This window comes from Melospiza georgiana, chromosome 9, assembly GCF_028018845.1.
Source record: "Melospiza georgiana isolate bMelGeo1 chromosome 9, bMelGeo1.pri, whole genome shotgun sequence".
NCBI lineage: Eukaryota > Metazoa > Chordata > Aves > Passeriformes > Passerellidae > Melospiza > Melospiza georgiana.
Window position 1 is genome coordinate 27848537 of NC_080438.1, and position 16797 is coordinate 27865333.

The 16797-nt window shown below is 41.7% G+C and overlaps 1 protein-coding gene across 12 annotated transcripts in view; it reads right to left on the reverse strand.

Moving 5' to 3' along the window:
• Positions 1-16797, reverse strand: part of DAB1 (DAB adaptor protein 1) — a 413827-nt gene that overhangs the window by 50764 nt on the left and 346266 nt on the right. For all 12 annotated transcript variants that reach the window (XM_058030141.1, XM_058030142.1, XM_058030150.1 and 9 more), the window contains 2 exons: positions 5122-5261; positions 2777-2875 (listed from right to left, as the gene is read on the reverse strand). In XM_058030141.1, the coding sequence (XP_057886124.1) occupies positions 2777-2875; positions 5122-5261 (239 nt within the window). The remainder of the gene's footprint in view (positions 1-2776; positions 2876-5121; positions 5262-16797) is intronic.

Genomic DNA, 16797 nt, shown 5'->3' on the forward strand with positions numbered 1-16797 from the left:
GACAGAAGAAATGGTAAAAAAAATTATTTTCATGTAATATGCAGCAAGGAAATCTCTCAAGTTGGGTAGAGCAAGTCTCGTGTTCAGCAATAATTATGGCAGTGTTTTTTTACAGTAAAAACTAAAAGAAAATGTACATCCCTCAGGTAAGGCATATATTTAGCAATCATTATCTGGAGAAAGCAAATGGGATGGATGGAAAATATCTGACAGCTGAAAAAAAAAGGTGCATTTATAAGATTAATAGGGTCAAACCCGATGTGTAATGACAATTTTTGGCATACACACAACAGGGGAACATCCTGTTAGTCATATTAAATACAATTTTTTGCTATCATGTTCTAAATACACTGACAAGTACTTGGAAAGTGGAATGAAGGGACCTCTTTAGGGTAATCCCTGGCATGGAATGATGGAATGTAAGAAAGATTGTTATTATTTCTATTGCAGTGCTGTAGATGAACCATACTGGACTGCATCTACAGTGCAGACTCACAGCAAAATCCTTCTTGCATTTTTCTTGGTGAGATATATTCTTTCCAAATGATATTCCACCTTCAACTCAATCTCCTTCATGGATAAATTTACTCACAGGGCAGAATTCCTGATGGCTGGAATAATACCATTATTAAAATCAATACTTTTTGATGAATATTATGTCTGGAACATATTAAGGAGTGCTATAAAGTAGAGGAAGAAAAAACCCTGCTTATCATTTTCAGTAGTAACCCAACCAGAGCCCTTCATCTGTAACGAATTACGGAGCAATTCCCCTAAATCATCTGGATGAAGTCAGCTATGACACTGCCAGTTTTTAAAAAAAATTTGCTAGTTTTGAGCTACAAATTGATTTTTTATTGTGATAAATTAAAATCCAATGGCGGCCTACAAGACACTCAACATGAAGAAGCCCACTTTTTTTTTCCTGAATATTTTTATTCTTTTCTATCACATTGGGCTGAAGCTGGGGCAGACGTGACAGCAATAGACAATGGTAGAAGTTAAGAAAGGACACTCTAGAAAGGTAAATAATCTTTCCAAAATACCTTTCTGGGAATTCCAAAATCATGGAAATACAACCAAGGGAAAAAGCATTGTGGTGGACAGGGAGGGTTGTTAAAGGAGGAGAAAGCAAATGCAAGATTATCCAGACTCTTCCCTGCTGCATAAAAGCCAAACTCCAAACTTCATAAACTCTGAAGTTTACTATGGAAATTGGAAGATCAGTGTGAGTGAAACATAATTTTTTTCCAGCTCTTTACAGCTTCTTCCCATCCAAAAACCTGGGCTGAGCAACCCCTAGTTTTGCCAGCTTTTGGGATTTTCCAGCAGGAACGGGAACAAGATGACAACCGCAGGCTGGCAAAGCAGAGACAGGCTGGATGAGAGAGACAAAGAATTAATGGGACAAGGGTGTGAAACTGTGGGACAAGGAGAGACCCAAGCTGGGAAAAAAGCCCAAGGGCTGGTGGCTGTGAAGACCTGGCAGAGAGGATTTTGTGCACCTCTGCTCCAAACCCTTGGCATGGGAAGCACGACTCTCGTGCTTTGACAACGGCGCGTAAAAAACCGCTGTGGAAAGCTCCCCACATGGCTCTGTCACAGCCCTGCTGCAAGAAGGACAACTCAATAGTCCTGCCCATCACTCGGGCAGCTCGGGGGCAGACATCTGCAAGGTGGATTTAAGGGTTTCACTCTAAGCCTCAGTGGGTGAGTGACAGGTTTACTATAAGGATGATGTAGTTATGTCAGATTTAGAGTGTGGGATGTCAGAGCTATGAAGTGAAGGAGACTGTTCCCACGTCCCCAGCTCGCTTTCTGCAGACAGGAGAGTGTGCAGGAGAGGCAGCTGGAATAAAGCATACCTTTGTTTCTAAAACAAGTCCTCTCTTCCCTCTTTATTCTAGGCAAAAAATTCCAGTGTTTGAGAAACATTCAGAGACAAGTGCAAAAGGAACAGACTTTCTCTTTCTTCTTTTTTATTTCCTTCATAAAAAAGCTTTAATCTCAGGAAAACAACTGTGGTTGGGGTGCAATTTGCACTGACAGCCCTAATTCTGACATTTCCCATATTCTGTAACCCCAGCAATGCCCTCTGAAGCACAGCTTTTGCATGGATACTTTACACAACACATCCCAAATGAGCTTTTCATTACTAACTACTCGTATTATGTATCAGTGAGCTCAATGACATTGATTTTCTAATAATATAAATTAACTGGCAAAGATAATTTCATCTATCATCAGTAGGGTTTTATTTCTGGCACCGTGTTAAATAGTTAATCTTCCAAAAGATTAAATCAAGACCTTTTTAAAATTCAAGGCAGAGCTTAAACTGCTGTAAAAATCTTCTTAATTATGATTAAAACAGTTTGTGTGTTGTTGCTTTTTATCCAAGTAGTGTAATGTTTTGCTTAGGTTTCTTCTTTTAGAGCAATTTGAAAAAATCAAACATGGTATTGCTGTGGCAGAAACTGTGTAAGGCATGAAAGTCTCTGCAACTTGTTCCACCAGATGCTACTGGGGAAGTTGCTGCTTCACAGAGACAACCTCAAATTTTCCAGTATCTTTTACCTCTCATTCTATACAAAATGTAATTTTTGTATCACTGACAATACAAAAGGTACACTCTGCAAGTGATGTAAGGGATGATAACCCTTTACCAAATTTCTGAGATGCTTTATGTGTGTTTACACCAGTGAGATTCCACTGCCCAGCAAGAAAATGCTTCTAAAGGAACCAGGGAAAGATTCAGCACACAATCAACTTTACTTACCCCTGTCTTTTCATCAAAGATTTTGATTCCCCCAAAGGAAACTGTTAAGAAGACTTTTTGTTTATGCTCCCCTTTCGATCGAGCCGCAGCAACAATTCCCTGTGCAAACAAAGAGCAGTTTTAGTTGGTTTCCTGACCCTCCCATGTGCCACAGATTTACTTGTGGACAATTCGCCCCTTTTCTAGGAAAATTCACCCCTTTTCTAGGAAAACTTAAATGTTTTCCAGGAACAGCTTCCCCCTTTCTTCTGGCTTTCTCCTTTTTTTCAAGGTACCACATCTCTTTATGCTACCCAGAGAGCATTTCAAATGTCCTCCAACTCCCAACCTCTGCACTAGCTAATCCTCCATGAAATTTGTTTTCATGGAAGCTGAAGGTCATTTCTAGCACACTTTTCCTAGCTATAAGCTCTTCTATTTATTTATTTTTTAAATAGGAAAAAAAAAAACCCCAGCAAGCAGCAGAGGACAGAAAATGTCAATGAATTTAGCTTACTTCACACTCATCTAGTACAAGCAAATTGAGGTTTTTCTAGAAGAAACCTATTTTAAAAATCAAACTACACCTGTGCTGTGACAAACTACTATTGAGGGTAATTTTTTTTTTCAGGATCTCAGACCTTTACTTTGTAAGAGAACTTGCTGATACCATCTCATGCATTATTGTCCCACAGCAGAATGATAACAGTAACTTCTGTTTCCAGAAGCCTGCCCTGACCAGTAATACTGAACTGAGATCAAATATAAACAGTTGTACTCCTAAATGAAATGAAAATATTTAGACTATATCTGGTTCTCTGCAATTCCAGTGTTTCAAGAACAATTAACTTAAGTTTTAAGATGTTCACTGCTGCCATTACAAGGATCTGATGTTGAAAGCCACCCCAAGACTTTATGGGTGGCCTCAAATTCCTGTTAGGGGACACTGGGTTTCCAAAACCCATGAATTAATGCTCTGCCCTCAAAAATTAATTTCTCACACTCCCTTCCTTTAAAGTTTTAGTCATTTCCCAGTACTGTTTAGATTAATCTTGGCACCTGCAAACAGGTATTAGGCACCTGGGAAATGTGGAAATATTAATCCATGGAAGAGAGAGACAAAAAGGTTTGTGCAGCAGAACAGTGACAACTCTCCCCACAGTGCCAGGATGAGAAATGATGAGAAACACCCAGCACACATTTAAATCAGGCAGGAATACTGTGGCTGATGTCACACGCCAACGGAGCAACTTTTGGAGCGGATTAATTTCTGCCTGCCATAAAAGTGATTTGTAAATTATCTCCCAGATCTTGCTTTTAGGTTGTTGAACCACAAGCTGAGTGTCACTCCATGCTGCTTCCCTAATAAGTCACTCATTCCTCCTGGATGGACTGGAACCCTGTGGGCTGGTAGTGTACCAGACACCATTTAGTGATTTCTCCTCCTGAAAAACCAGCAATGGAAAATCCATCAGCTCTCTAGGCTGGGAGAGAAATAAAAGAGAAATAAAAGGGAAAAGGCAGCAGAGGGTTTGCTGCTAGACCTGGTTTGTAACCCTGCAATGCAGAGGGGAGATGGGAAGAGAACAGCCAACAGGGCACTCAGGAAAACACCACCTCTCCTTCCTTCTTTCCTTCCCAGTGACTCAAGCTCTTCCACATGTCCCAGGGTGAGGGACAGAACGACTCCTACAGGAAATCTCATTCTCTGAGAGAGACTGGGCCATAGAGGGATATCTGTCAGCTCCAGAGAGCCCATCCTGGACACCTCTGGTACTTCAGACTCTATCTACACTCCAACCCAAATCTGCCTTTGCCATGGCTTCATTTGATCCCCAAAACGCCAGGGACTCCTCTTTACATTCTCATGCCCCATCCTCTCAGTGCACTGCCTGATTTTGCAACACATCAGCCCTTCCATTGCTAGTGCAAGACATTCTCCTCCCAGGAGGACACCAGCTCCCCCCAAATCTGGCTGCCTACACCCGTCACTCACAGGAGGTAACAGCCAGAGGCAGTGCTGTAGTTGATTAGAAATGTCATAGAAAATGCTCTGATATCCCATTTTCCTCCACAGTCATTTACTTCCCCTTTTGCATAATAAAATTATTCAATTTGCAGTGTGTTGTTTGTAATTTGTGGACAAATTGCAGTGGTGTCAATCACGGAGTAACTACAGAACTCAGAGATAATGTATTAAAATTAAACCAGGATAAGCAACACCAGGCAGGAGTTCATGCAAAATTGACTGATTTCAATACATAATTAACCAGACTAAGGCTCAGTGTCATGAAAGGAGAATGAGTGCAAGTTCAGGCTAAATTTGACTGTAACATTGAGAATTTGACTGTAACATTTCACTGCACCTTGAGCTTCATCATGGAGTCCTGGCATAACTTGTCCCCTCGGGCAGCAGAAACCTCATCGATCCCGATCAGCTTGGCCTTGTAGCGGACACCGTCACCCTTGAACCTCTTTATCAAAGTGGCTTCGCTGCGATCCTGACCTGCAAACACAACATGCACGTGAGGATACCCACAGCAGGGCAAGGAGGAACGAGTGAAGGAGCACAGCCAAGCGGCAAATCAGGTCTAACTCCAAACATTTCAGTGGAATTAGAGGGAAATGCTCATTCGGTAAAACCTTCTGGCCTCGCTACCGCGAAGGAATTCGCAGTGGAACTGCTGCCATGCAAAATCTGCAGCACACAAATCAGGTTTTTACAGAAGTAAGAGATAAACCTGAATCACAGCTCGTGGATCTGAAAGGCTCAAGCTGCACCAAGGGAAATACAGGTTGGATATTAGGAAAAAGTTTTTACAGAAAGAGTGATAAAGTTCTGGAATGGCTGCCCAGGGAGGTGTGGAGTCACCATCCCTGGGTGTGTTTAACAAAGCCTGGATGTGGCACTGGGTGCCAGGGTTGAGTTGGGGTGTCAGGGCATGGGTTGCACTCGATGATCTTGAAGGTCTCTCTCCAACCTTGTGAATTCTGTAAAAAACTTGTGATCTGTATGAGTAGTTCTAATGAGGAGAATTTTGCATTTTGCAAACAAAACTCTAACAGAAACATGCTACTATTTCCTTACAAAATGACTTACAAAAAGCAATATTTACACTATTAACACTTGGGAGGTGGAAACCCAAATACCAAATTGTATTCTTTGTTTGTAGAATACTGATGCTTTAAAACTCCTGGTTCTATTCTTTTTGCACAGAAACATACACAGAAATAACATAACTGGCAAAAGCTGCTCTCACAGGCTCACCCTAAGAAGCTTTAAAAAAGGCAAAAAATATGTTTCTTAGCTCTCTCTTTTTTCTGCTATTTTACTTTCATTACAGTAGTAGCAGTAGAGTAGTAGTAGTAGTATTTAAACTATTAAATTATTTTTCATTACAGTAGTAGTAGTAGTAGTAGTAGTAGTAGTACTAGTATTTAAACTATTAAGCTATTTTTATCTCAACCCACAAGTTCTCTCAGTTTTACCCTTCCAATTTTCTTCCCCCCATCTGGAGGGGAGTGAGTGCCTGCATGGTGCTTTGTTGTCAGCTGAGGTTAAACCATGACACCAAGGCACCTAAACTACCTGAACCACATGACCATGACACCACAACAACCCACAAAAAAGACATCTTTGTCAGGAAAACTTTCCCCCCCCTTCCCTGAGTATCTGCAGAACAGTTTTTACTGTGTCTCAGCTGGAAGAAAAATGTTAGTTAGGGAATCAGTCTTCCTAAAATTGATTAAACATATATTTTGCAGCTGCCTGTGGAATTTTTTGCTAGGATCTCAAAAAAACCCAGGAGTGAGCTGTAAATAACTGCAAGCAAACAAACAACAGCCAAAGCACAAAGAAGCAGGCAGAACAGTGAGATATTACACAATTTTCATTTTCTTGGACCCAACAGATTTCTCAAAAGAAACCTTCCCTAAACATGGACAGACATTGCTAAAATTTACACTATTGCCACCTAAGGCTCTGGTCAGATTCTTCCAGCTGATGTAAAAGAATGAACCAGAAATCAGAGTCTGATATAAAGGGGAAACAGGTCAGGAACCAGTCTTAGTCTACACTTGAGAATTCTGGCAAAAACTTTCTCCAGAGCTCATTCCTATTTAAATGTCAGATTAAAGCACTAAAAAAATAGTATCATTAATATAATAAATTTTATTAGTACATGAAGATTAATATGATCTGATACTGTACAGCTGTTTACTGATAAGAAATAGTACAGAAGCTTTGGGGGAAAATTCTATTTTGTTTTGCATTTCTATTAAAAGCACCTTCATTAGCAGTCAACACTTCAGCCAACTTTGCTAATTTACACACTTATCAAGTTGATCAACCAGTTAGGTTTTAAACTATGGAATTAAGCCTTTACAATACCATTATGAGCATATATGATCAGCAAAGAGCACTTCCAAATGAAGATATTCATTTGGTTCCCTTCCCCTCAGAGTCAAGCGCTGGGAACTAATGATGGATTAAATGCATATTAAGAAAACAGAGCTATTTTAAGCATTTTGAGATCTTCAAGTATGTTTGAGCTCACAAATACTATTTCTTTCAATGAAAAACACCAGCTCAGAGCAATGTTTGAATGCCTCATTTGCAGCTTTTCAAAAATAAGGAGGCTCTGAAGTGCTGCTGTGATAGTTCAGCAGCCACCCAAGTGTTTCCCCTGATTTCTTACCCCTCAAAATAACTGAATAACTGAGCAGGGCTGAAACTTCATGCTCTGACATTATCTTGTATTTAAAGGAAAAAAAAAAAAAAAGGCAAATGAGACACAAGTGATGAATCAGAAACTCTCAGCAGTGCTAATATTGTTCCCCAGGGAAACGCCAAGGCAGATGTTGGCACCATCAGCTAGAAACAATGAAAAACCATTTCCCACTTTCAGCCTCTGGAGCAGGGCAGGAGGGAAAACATCTGGAGACACAACAAAGTACAACAATAACAGTGGACTTTTCCATATGTCTTTTATACTTGCAAAGACATCCTGTTGATTTGCAATAAACACGATCCAATTCCAACAGCTTCCTTAGCTGAAATTTCCAACTTCACGCCTCCGTTAGAGCCAAAGGCAGCTGTGAGCTGACAGCAGGAGCATGTCAAGTGTTCAAGAGTCTTTTCTGGGTCCAAGTCGTGACTGTGACCCTGCATTCATCTGTTATTTTAACATTTATACTCGTTTCAGCCTCTGCTGTGTTTTACTGCATTATTAATCCCTGCCATTAACAGCCCACTCAAACACAACTTACGGCCGTGTCTGCTTCGGCACGAGTCCCACGTCAATTATGACCCAGATTAGGCAGGATGAAGTGCTTTTGGGATAAATGACTGGGAAAAATCATCAGCCTGAAAATGATGTAGATATTTGAAACCACGGTCCTGGAAGCTGCAAATTGCTGGAGACCACAAATTCATCCGTGAAAGCCCAGAGCATATGTCCCGTGCAGAGCACGCAGAGTGCACACGCACACTGCCCTATATTGTGGGCCAGCCATCTGTGGGCAAGCCACCACTCCTCAGCACACACCCACATCTCCTCTGGTCTGTATTCACCCACATTCCCAAATTTGGGTGGTGAAAACTCCCTACCTGCCTGGGAAATCACCACGTGATGCTGTCAGTGCAGCTGATTTTACAGCACCCATGAGGTGTGCGAGATTTATTGGGAGGGTGATATTTCATTGGAACCCTGGACACTTTGAAAAGTAGATAGTCCAGACTGTCATAAACATCTCATCATTGAAACAAAAAAGGGTGGGGTTTTTAATGACAGCTCTTGAACGAGGTTCTTTCAGTATTTGAAACTGCATAAATAAGAGCTGCCTGAATTACAAGGCTGTAATTCTTCCCAGGCTTCAGAGGAGGGGGAGTGAGAATATCAAACCAATAAACCAGAGGCTGTGCCCATGCCAGGAGCACGCCCAGGGAAGTGAATCTTTCCTTCCATGTAACAAGCAGAGTCAAGCTTTGCTCCTTTGCAGCTTCTGCTTTTATCAGGGGAGCTCTGCCATCAAGCCTGCCTCTCCAGCCATCCCTGCCACCACACTGGATGGGTCCCAGCCTCTGGAAGGAAAATTATTCTGGATACAGGGATGCACTTACTGCCAGAGCTGAGTTTTATTTCAATACTGTGAAGCCACATCTTGGGGTTAGGTACCATCTCCATGGTTCAAAGAGGGACAGTCATCTGTGAAGGTTTTATGGAACACTGAGGCTTGAGATCAGAAATCATTACTAGGCCATGATCTGCAGCAAAATTAGAAGCCCCTGTTTAATGACAACCACTCCTGTCTCCACAACACATTTCCTGAAATCTTGCTTTAGCAATTCTTGACTAGAGAGCAGCACCCATGCCAAATCACTCTGGGTAAGCAGCTGATGTCCATTGTAGCTGTTCACCTGCCCCCTGCACAGGGAGGAATCTCCCCAGAGTTCTTCTTCAGAAGAACTTACACCATTATCCTTTACATCATTCTGAAATGATCCTAAATTAAATGTCTGTATCAAAACTATTTGAGACCAATGGGTGCTTTCCAATGGTTTGCCCTAAAATGCTTTCATAGTCTGTTTTTCATAAGCAGAAGAATTTACATAAGAAATAACCTGGGTGTTTCTTCCCAACTCAACACAAGCAATTCACAATCCAAAATGGAACAAGATTATCAAAATTAAAATAAATTTCATTCTCATGCCAAAAAATTAGAAAAAAAAAGCAGAAGCTAAAAACCCACTAAGAAGTCACACAAATTCAGTTTAAAAAGGCAATCACTTTTAATTAGAAAAGGTGCTGATCTCGATCCAGGGAAAGTTTTGTTTGCAGTGTATAGATTTATAATCCTCAGAGGCCCTTAAAATGTAAACGTAAGAGTAATTATTTCATTTTTATCTACTTTTGTGGATGTCACCACACACCCTGGAGCCATACATGTTCCAGCTGGACCCCCTGCATCTTTGTGAGAAGGGAAACATGACCTTTGCTGCAGAGCTGTGACATTGCACTTGGACCTTTCCACTCTTTTAAGAGAACAATAAATGCCCAGAGCTGGGTGATGCAATGTGCTCCCAAGCTCCCACATGAAGTGGAGAGAGGCTGAGCAGCATCATCAGCATTAAGGTACTTTATCCATCTCACTAAAGCTACTGTAGAAGTCCATAAACAAGGTTTGGAACGCAATCAATCATTTTTATTCAAGGCACTATACCTTAATTAAACTGGGCTTCCCTCAAGCAAGCTGGAGACAGCCCCAAACCCAAACCCCAAGTGCTCAACCCCTGTGCCTCAAGCCCAGCCAGTCCCAAGGGGTGGCTGGCAGGCAGTCCAAGAGGGAGAGGAGCTACTGTGGAAGATGCAGGATGGAGCAGCCCGAGCCGAATTCCAGAGGCACTCCCTGTACCCAGCAGCAGGCACTGGGGCTCCCTGGGAAGCTGCACTTTTACCACCAAGAGGGACAGATGTGTTTGTGTCAGTTCTGTGACTCTGACGCTGCTCTGAAGCCTGCAGCTCACCCCAGGTTTGCTTCCCAGGCACTGTGTGAGTATTTTTGTGAGTGCTCCCTCATTTATCCTCACTCGTGGTACAAGCCAAGGATTACACCTGATTTCAGCTCTCAGCCCCACACAACACCAAGCTAACACTGTATTAATATGCTAAAGTTTAGAGCAAACGTTGTTCATCCTCCCAGGGGATCTGTAAGTGAGTGCATTTCACAAATAGAAAAATAAAATAAAGCAAAGCCCCTCTTCAGTGAGAGCACTGTTGCTCTTTCTGTCCTGCCACAACACACTCAGCATTCCTCGCAGCACCCGCTAATCTAAACCAATAACCCTGGAAATGGCAATATCCTTTATTTAAATGTGTGAAGCCCTCAGGGCATCATCTGAATTTCTTGATTTTACGACTGTAAAATATATAATGATATTATCACCAAAGTCAATAACATGCTCCTGGCAATCAATTCGCTGAAGAACGACACAGCGCTGTCTTTTCTTTTCTACTTCTTTTCTAACTAATAAACTGTCCAACTTGTAGCCATTCAAATTATGCACACATTCAAATGATAAACCTGAAATAACACCTCCTCCTGTATCACAAGGCTGAAGAACAATCCCATACACACTTATAAACAGCTTACATCTTCCTGGGGCAATTAGCATTTTTATGGGTTTTTATGGCATCAACGCAGCGGAAAATACAAAACACTGTGGTGCAGAATGACCTCTAAGATGCCACACAGACTGAAGAATCCTAAATTAATTGTTAAGTGAAAGGTATTTCCCATTAGCTGTGCATATATATGCACCTAATCACATATATATACATGCATAATTTTATCTATTTGCACATATACACACACATGATGCACAGGTTCATTCGGTGTCAATTATCCCAAGAAAACTCACAGCAATTTTAATCAACTACAGATTTCACTAGAAAAAAGCCCCTAAGCACATAAGCAGGTGTAAAAGAGAAAATACTCACATGCAATTAAATGTGCCCTTCAGTACAGCAGGAACTGAAAGGAATCATGAAGATAACTCTGATTACTCTCCTTGACAGCACATTTTCCTCAGTGCCTTCACAGAACTTCAGGACCAACACAGAGGGCTCAAAATGATCCATCACACAAAGGGATGGATCATGATATCACAAACCCAGCAATTCTTTCTTCATAACCACAACAAAGTTCAGTGCAGAATGCTGATTTGGGGTTATAAAGCTGAGAACCTCCAACAAGTTCTCAGATTCTCCTGGCATCTGCTAATCTAATTCTTGCAGTTTTCTCCTAGAACTGGGAAACTTAGCGTTGCTGGGTCATTCCTCACTGTCTTTAGGAGCACGACTGCCCAACCCTCTTGTGGGCATCCACGGATCTGCCACAGAAAAATAAAATCCTTTTTCTGTTTGAACATAACATTTTAGAAAAGAAACTACACTGCACCTAGCAGTCTGTGTGCTCAAAATTTAACCTTCTCATGTCAGCACTAGCATTCTCTTCCTCTACCAACATTTCTCAAAAGAGCTTCTTGCAATTAGCCATTTTAAACTCCTTTTTTTTTCTTTAAAAAGGACAGACACTTGAGAGTTTAATTTCAAGATCAATACTTCATCTTAAGTGACCAGAGCACAGTCCCAGCATGATTTGCTCATGACATCAAGCACTGCTGTCTTAATTTAAATTAAGACATACTTTGGATTTCACACTTTATCTCAGTGATCAAGGCTAATCCCTAGCAGCTGAAAAAACTTAGTGATGGAGTGAAATACAACCTGTTTATGGGGACACCACCCAAAAAAGCATGTTAAATTTTTGTGAGGAATAAGCACTTCTTTCTATGTAAGTGGCTGTACAAAAGCTCGGTCACAGTACATGAGCACAACCTGAGTGCAAACTTCTCGTTTCACCAATTGATAGGAAATCTCCTAAAAAAGTCTGCAAGGTGTTGTTCTGGGGTGCTTTTAATGCCCTGTTTTGACAGCAACACAATTTGTCCTGAACAAAAAGATTGAGCATACTTATATAGAAAATGATAAACCACGTAAAGAGGGGACAGAGAAACCACTCCGAAGGCTCAATGAACTTCTATTATGGTTTAATTTAAAAAAATTACCTCCATTTTTAAGCACAGATAAAGGCTCTCCAGGAAAACTCAATCATCATTCAGGCTATCATCTCAGCAGTGGTCCCCAATCGTTCAGAGCTGCCGTTCACAAAATCTCAAACTGAGAGATTTTATGGCTTCTGGCATTATTAGCCTGAGAATTACTGTACTTGAAGGCACCTACACAGCCCCACTCCTAGAAACAAGTCTCCTCTGCAAGGAAATAAGATGTTCCCATATTATTTGCTGTCCTTGATCAGCTTTATAAGCAGATGTTGTTCATCAGGTGACAGTGACTGCACTTGTCAAGTTTTTATTGTAACACTTAATCCAAGATGAACATGATGCACATTCTGCCATCTCCAAAGCAAAATGGTTCCATGGACTGGACTAAATTATCTATTTATACTACAATGAAGTCCGAGTGAGTATGTCAAGGGAAGGGTTCTGCTATTTACAGAGGAGGCCTCAGTATAAAATAATGTTTCATTAAAACTTGGGACAGACCTCAGTGATGGAGAGTCTGGGCCGAGCACCCGGGAGAAGGCAGTGATTGAGCACCCAGCTCCACGGGCAGATGACAAAGCACTCATTTTCCTTTTAGCCAGAAGGCTCACTGATCAATTTTATTTTCTTAGATGGTTTTTGAGATGACAGAATATGGGCACATCCTCAGACACAGAAATGACCAAAAGCTGAATGTAATTAAACTTCCTTTCAGCCTCTGTACCATGCAAGTCTTCATAAATCTTTGAAAGTCATTTTGTAAAGGAGTCTTTTGCAGACTGTGTGTAGAAGCAGCTGAAATTCCAAATTCTACATTGATTTAAAGTGAAATGAGACCCTGCAATAAAACTTCATTTTAGGATACTAACCTTGTTCAGCAAGCCCCAGGGAATGACCAAAAGTGAAACCAGGGAAACTTGGCAGTCCATTTTCTGCTGTTAGAGAATTAAAATTATGTTTTCTGGACAACCAGAGGGGAAGGGCAAAGACAGGTATTTGTGGACTCTCCTCTTAGGAGACAGAAGATAGTTTAGCAATCTTTGCTCACCCCATGTTTTAAAGCTTGGGTAAATGTTTAAATCAAACAGACATCAAAATGTCAGGTACATAAAGCCCTTGGGAAAACAGGGTCATCAGATGTTTATCCACTTGCCTGGGAATCAGTAGTTGTTTCTGAGCTAAAACCAGCTAAGAAAAGGTAACTGATGCTACAGAGATCCTTAATTTGCATTAATATGTGCACTGCATTTGGAAGGGGCATTGTAAAAGCCCCAGCACTCTGTAAGCCAAAGGACCTGTTACAGCTGTGCTCACATGAACGAGCAAAGCAGTCCCAACGGGGCACTCAGCTGATACCATCTGCTGCCAAAATCTCTGTACACGACTTCCAAAGCAGCAAGGAGAGCCCAGTCCACAGGGGCTGCTAAATAACCCAGAATGTGTCATTTCCCAACCTAATCGGAACTTGTTGGGGCAGAGCAAAGTCAGATGGAATTGCTTTTCCTTCCAAGCTCCACCACAGCACTGAGAAGCACCTTAAAGCAGATGAAAAATCAGCCAACATAAGGAATACTGATCATTTACAGATAAGCATCTAATTAATTATTTTGGAATGTGAACTTGCAACAAGATCCGCAGAGTTGCTGGATCTCCCTGACTCCTCTTTAATCCTGCAAGAACTGTAAGAGCTCAGAACTCATGAAAAAAAATAATCAAGCTGTTTTTATGTCTCCTTGTATCTGGGTTTAACTATACAGTTTTCAAGAACAATTTTAATGAAACTTTTACTAATCCAGGACACAGACATGCACATACTTACATGTGGCACCCCAAAGTCCTGTGAGACACACAAATTCACAATTTACACTTCAAAGCCTACAAAATATATTCCGTTGATGAGCCTACTAAAAAGTTTAGGTTTTTTAACGTATAAAGAAAGAGAAAGAATGGAGAATCAGTTCACTTCATACAAATAGCAGTTTCCTGTGCTGCCCTATGATAAATGTTAATTCCCCAGGACTATAAAAAGAGCAAGTTAAGAAAAGGTTATGCTCTGCTGATTAACATTCCCAAATTTCTCACACGTTCAATAAGAGAAAAAAATCTTTCCATTCAAGATAACTAATTACAGCCACTAGAGTCCCCAAAGACAAGAGCAATAGCCTGTAACAGCTAAAGCAGGAGGACAAAGCCATTCATTGATTCACACTTCAGCCTCTCCTGCCACAGCACTGTGGTCCCCCCGCACCAGGGCTGAGTGCAGGCACAGAAATGGGGATTTGCACCACACTGGGAGGTGCCAGGGCCCCCTCTCCCCTCCCAGCCATCCCCTGTGTCGATGCAGAACTTCATCCAGCTGTCAGTGCTCTGCAGAACGTGCATCACACCAGGCTGGGAACATCTGCAAAATGCACGGTCTGGGGGCTGGGCTTGTGCTCCTCCACTGATTGCCTTTGATGCCTCAATTTTTGGCTTTTATATTTTTCAGATTCTGTGCTGCTTCAGTGTGTAGTTCTGAGGTTCACATTAGGGGATGGTGAGATCTGTGCAGAGAGTAGGGAGACAGAACATTTCCTTCTCCAGCTGGGGACCAAATGATCCAAATGTCAAGCCCAAGAGCACAAACAACGTGGGCTGAAGAGAGAAAAACAAGGATGGGACTTCGTAGGCTAAAGCCGGAATTGGACAATGAACTCCAATGTGCAAACAGACCAAAATTTACAAAAGTGAGAGATCTCATGATTAGTTGTGCATTTTGTGACCCTTTTGGTTCATCTTGGGTGCAGCCCTGGCTGGGCTCTTTTGCTGCCCAAGGTGGATCCATTGAGGCCTCCTAAGAAATCCCAACTTTATTCTTTAACTCTGTCCAGCCTCTGTTCTCGGGCAGCCTTCACAAAGCATCACCTTCCCAGCAAAAATAAAGTCTCACCCAAATCACAGAACTTGTTCTTCAGGAAGAGAAGGAGGTGAAGGTCACTCTTGAAGCATTAAAGCTCCCCAGCCCCACCTCCCACATCACTTAAACCCCAGAACCACTTCAGACCCCACTGAGCAAAGACTGCAGCAGAAAATGTCAGTGCAGCTGCAGAACAATCCTCATCCTTCTTCAAAGGGAATTAGTGGCCCTGGGAATTACATCTGGATTATTAGTAGTTCTGGTAATATTGGTGTAAAACACAACTCTGGAATGTGCAGAACTGTAAGTTCCTGCCTTACAAAGCTGGCTCCAAGGGCATGGCACTAAAGGCAACACATGGCCTCAAAAGTGAACAATACAACCACCCTACAACACCTATTCTCATGCAGAAAAAGGAAAAGAATGAAAATGTTATGCTAAAAAAAAAAAACCCCAAGGTAAACAGGTGTCTAGAAATTATCTTAAGATCACATTAACTCAATAAGAAAAGCAGCTGCTATTTATTTTCTGTAGTCAAATGGAAATACCAGTATTCACCACATGGCATTCAACGAGAAAAAAACAAACCACTCTTTCCCTGCTGAAATTGTTCACATTTTGTTATCCAATGTTTCAGGAAGAAAATTATTTTCATTTTGGCTTCCCACTGCCTCTGCAACATCAGAGAATGTCTCTCCCTGCTGGAAAAACAATAGGAGGCAAAGAGGAAAGCAGCTTTTTTCCTGAGACTTTGGGCTAAAAAACGCCATCAATTTCAAAATTACAACAGTGGCAAAGTGCTTCTTTCAATCTGGTCCTTTCATTTTTGCCTCCTGCTGCCGTTCCTATTGTCAAAGTGGCAGCAGGAGGCAGGAATGAAAAGACTACTGCTGGCAGTCACCCTTGGGCAAACTGCTGACAAGGAGTAAAACACCCCTGTGCCAGGCAGGATTCCAGAGGTAAGGAATTGGGGTTTGCACATCTCTGGTGTGCGCAAAGCCACGGAGGATCAGCACATCAGGACAGCTCCTCTGCTCCTGGAGCTGAGCAGGCATCCAGGAGCCAAAGTGTTTGGGATGGAGCTCAGGAGACTGAGAGTGAATTGTGGGGAAAGTAAGGAAATACAATAAAAACAAACCAGCAAGCCCCACCAGCTAACTCTATGTCAAGTAAGAGAAAAGGAAATGTTCCCCAACTGGGAAAATTTGGAGACTTCTTCAGCTATTGAGTAGATGGTTTGAATTGTAATGGCACAAGGACCCAAGTGACCATGTCTGAATCCAAAATGCCTACTGGTATGTGAGAAGAAGCAGGACAAAATAACCAAGTTGAGTGCTGAAATTTTTACAAATTTTAACACATTTGCTGAGCCACCTGCAGAGCAGTCCAGTGTTCCAGAGCTGGTCACTTGGAGAGCAACCAGAAAGAAATCACTGCCAACCCTCCTCCAAACACTGCAAGCCAGAGAGAAGATCCTAAAGCAGCGACTGTGACCAACCCAAGCAATCACCTCTGTCTCTT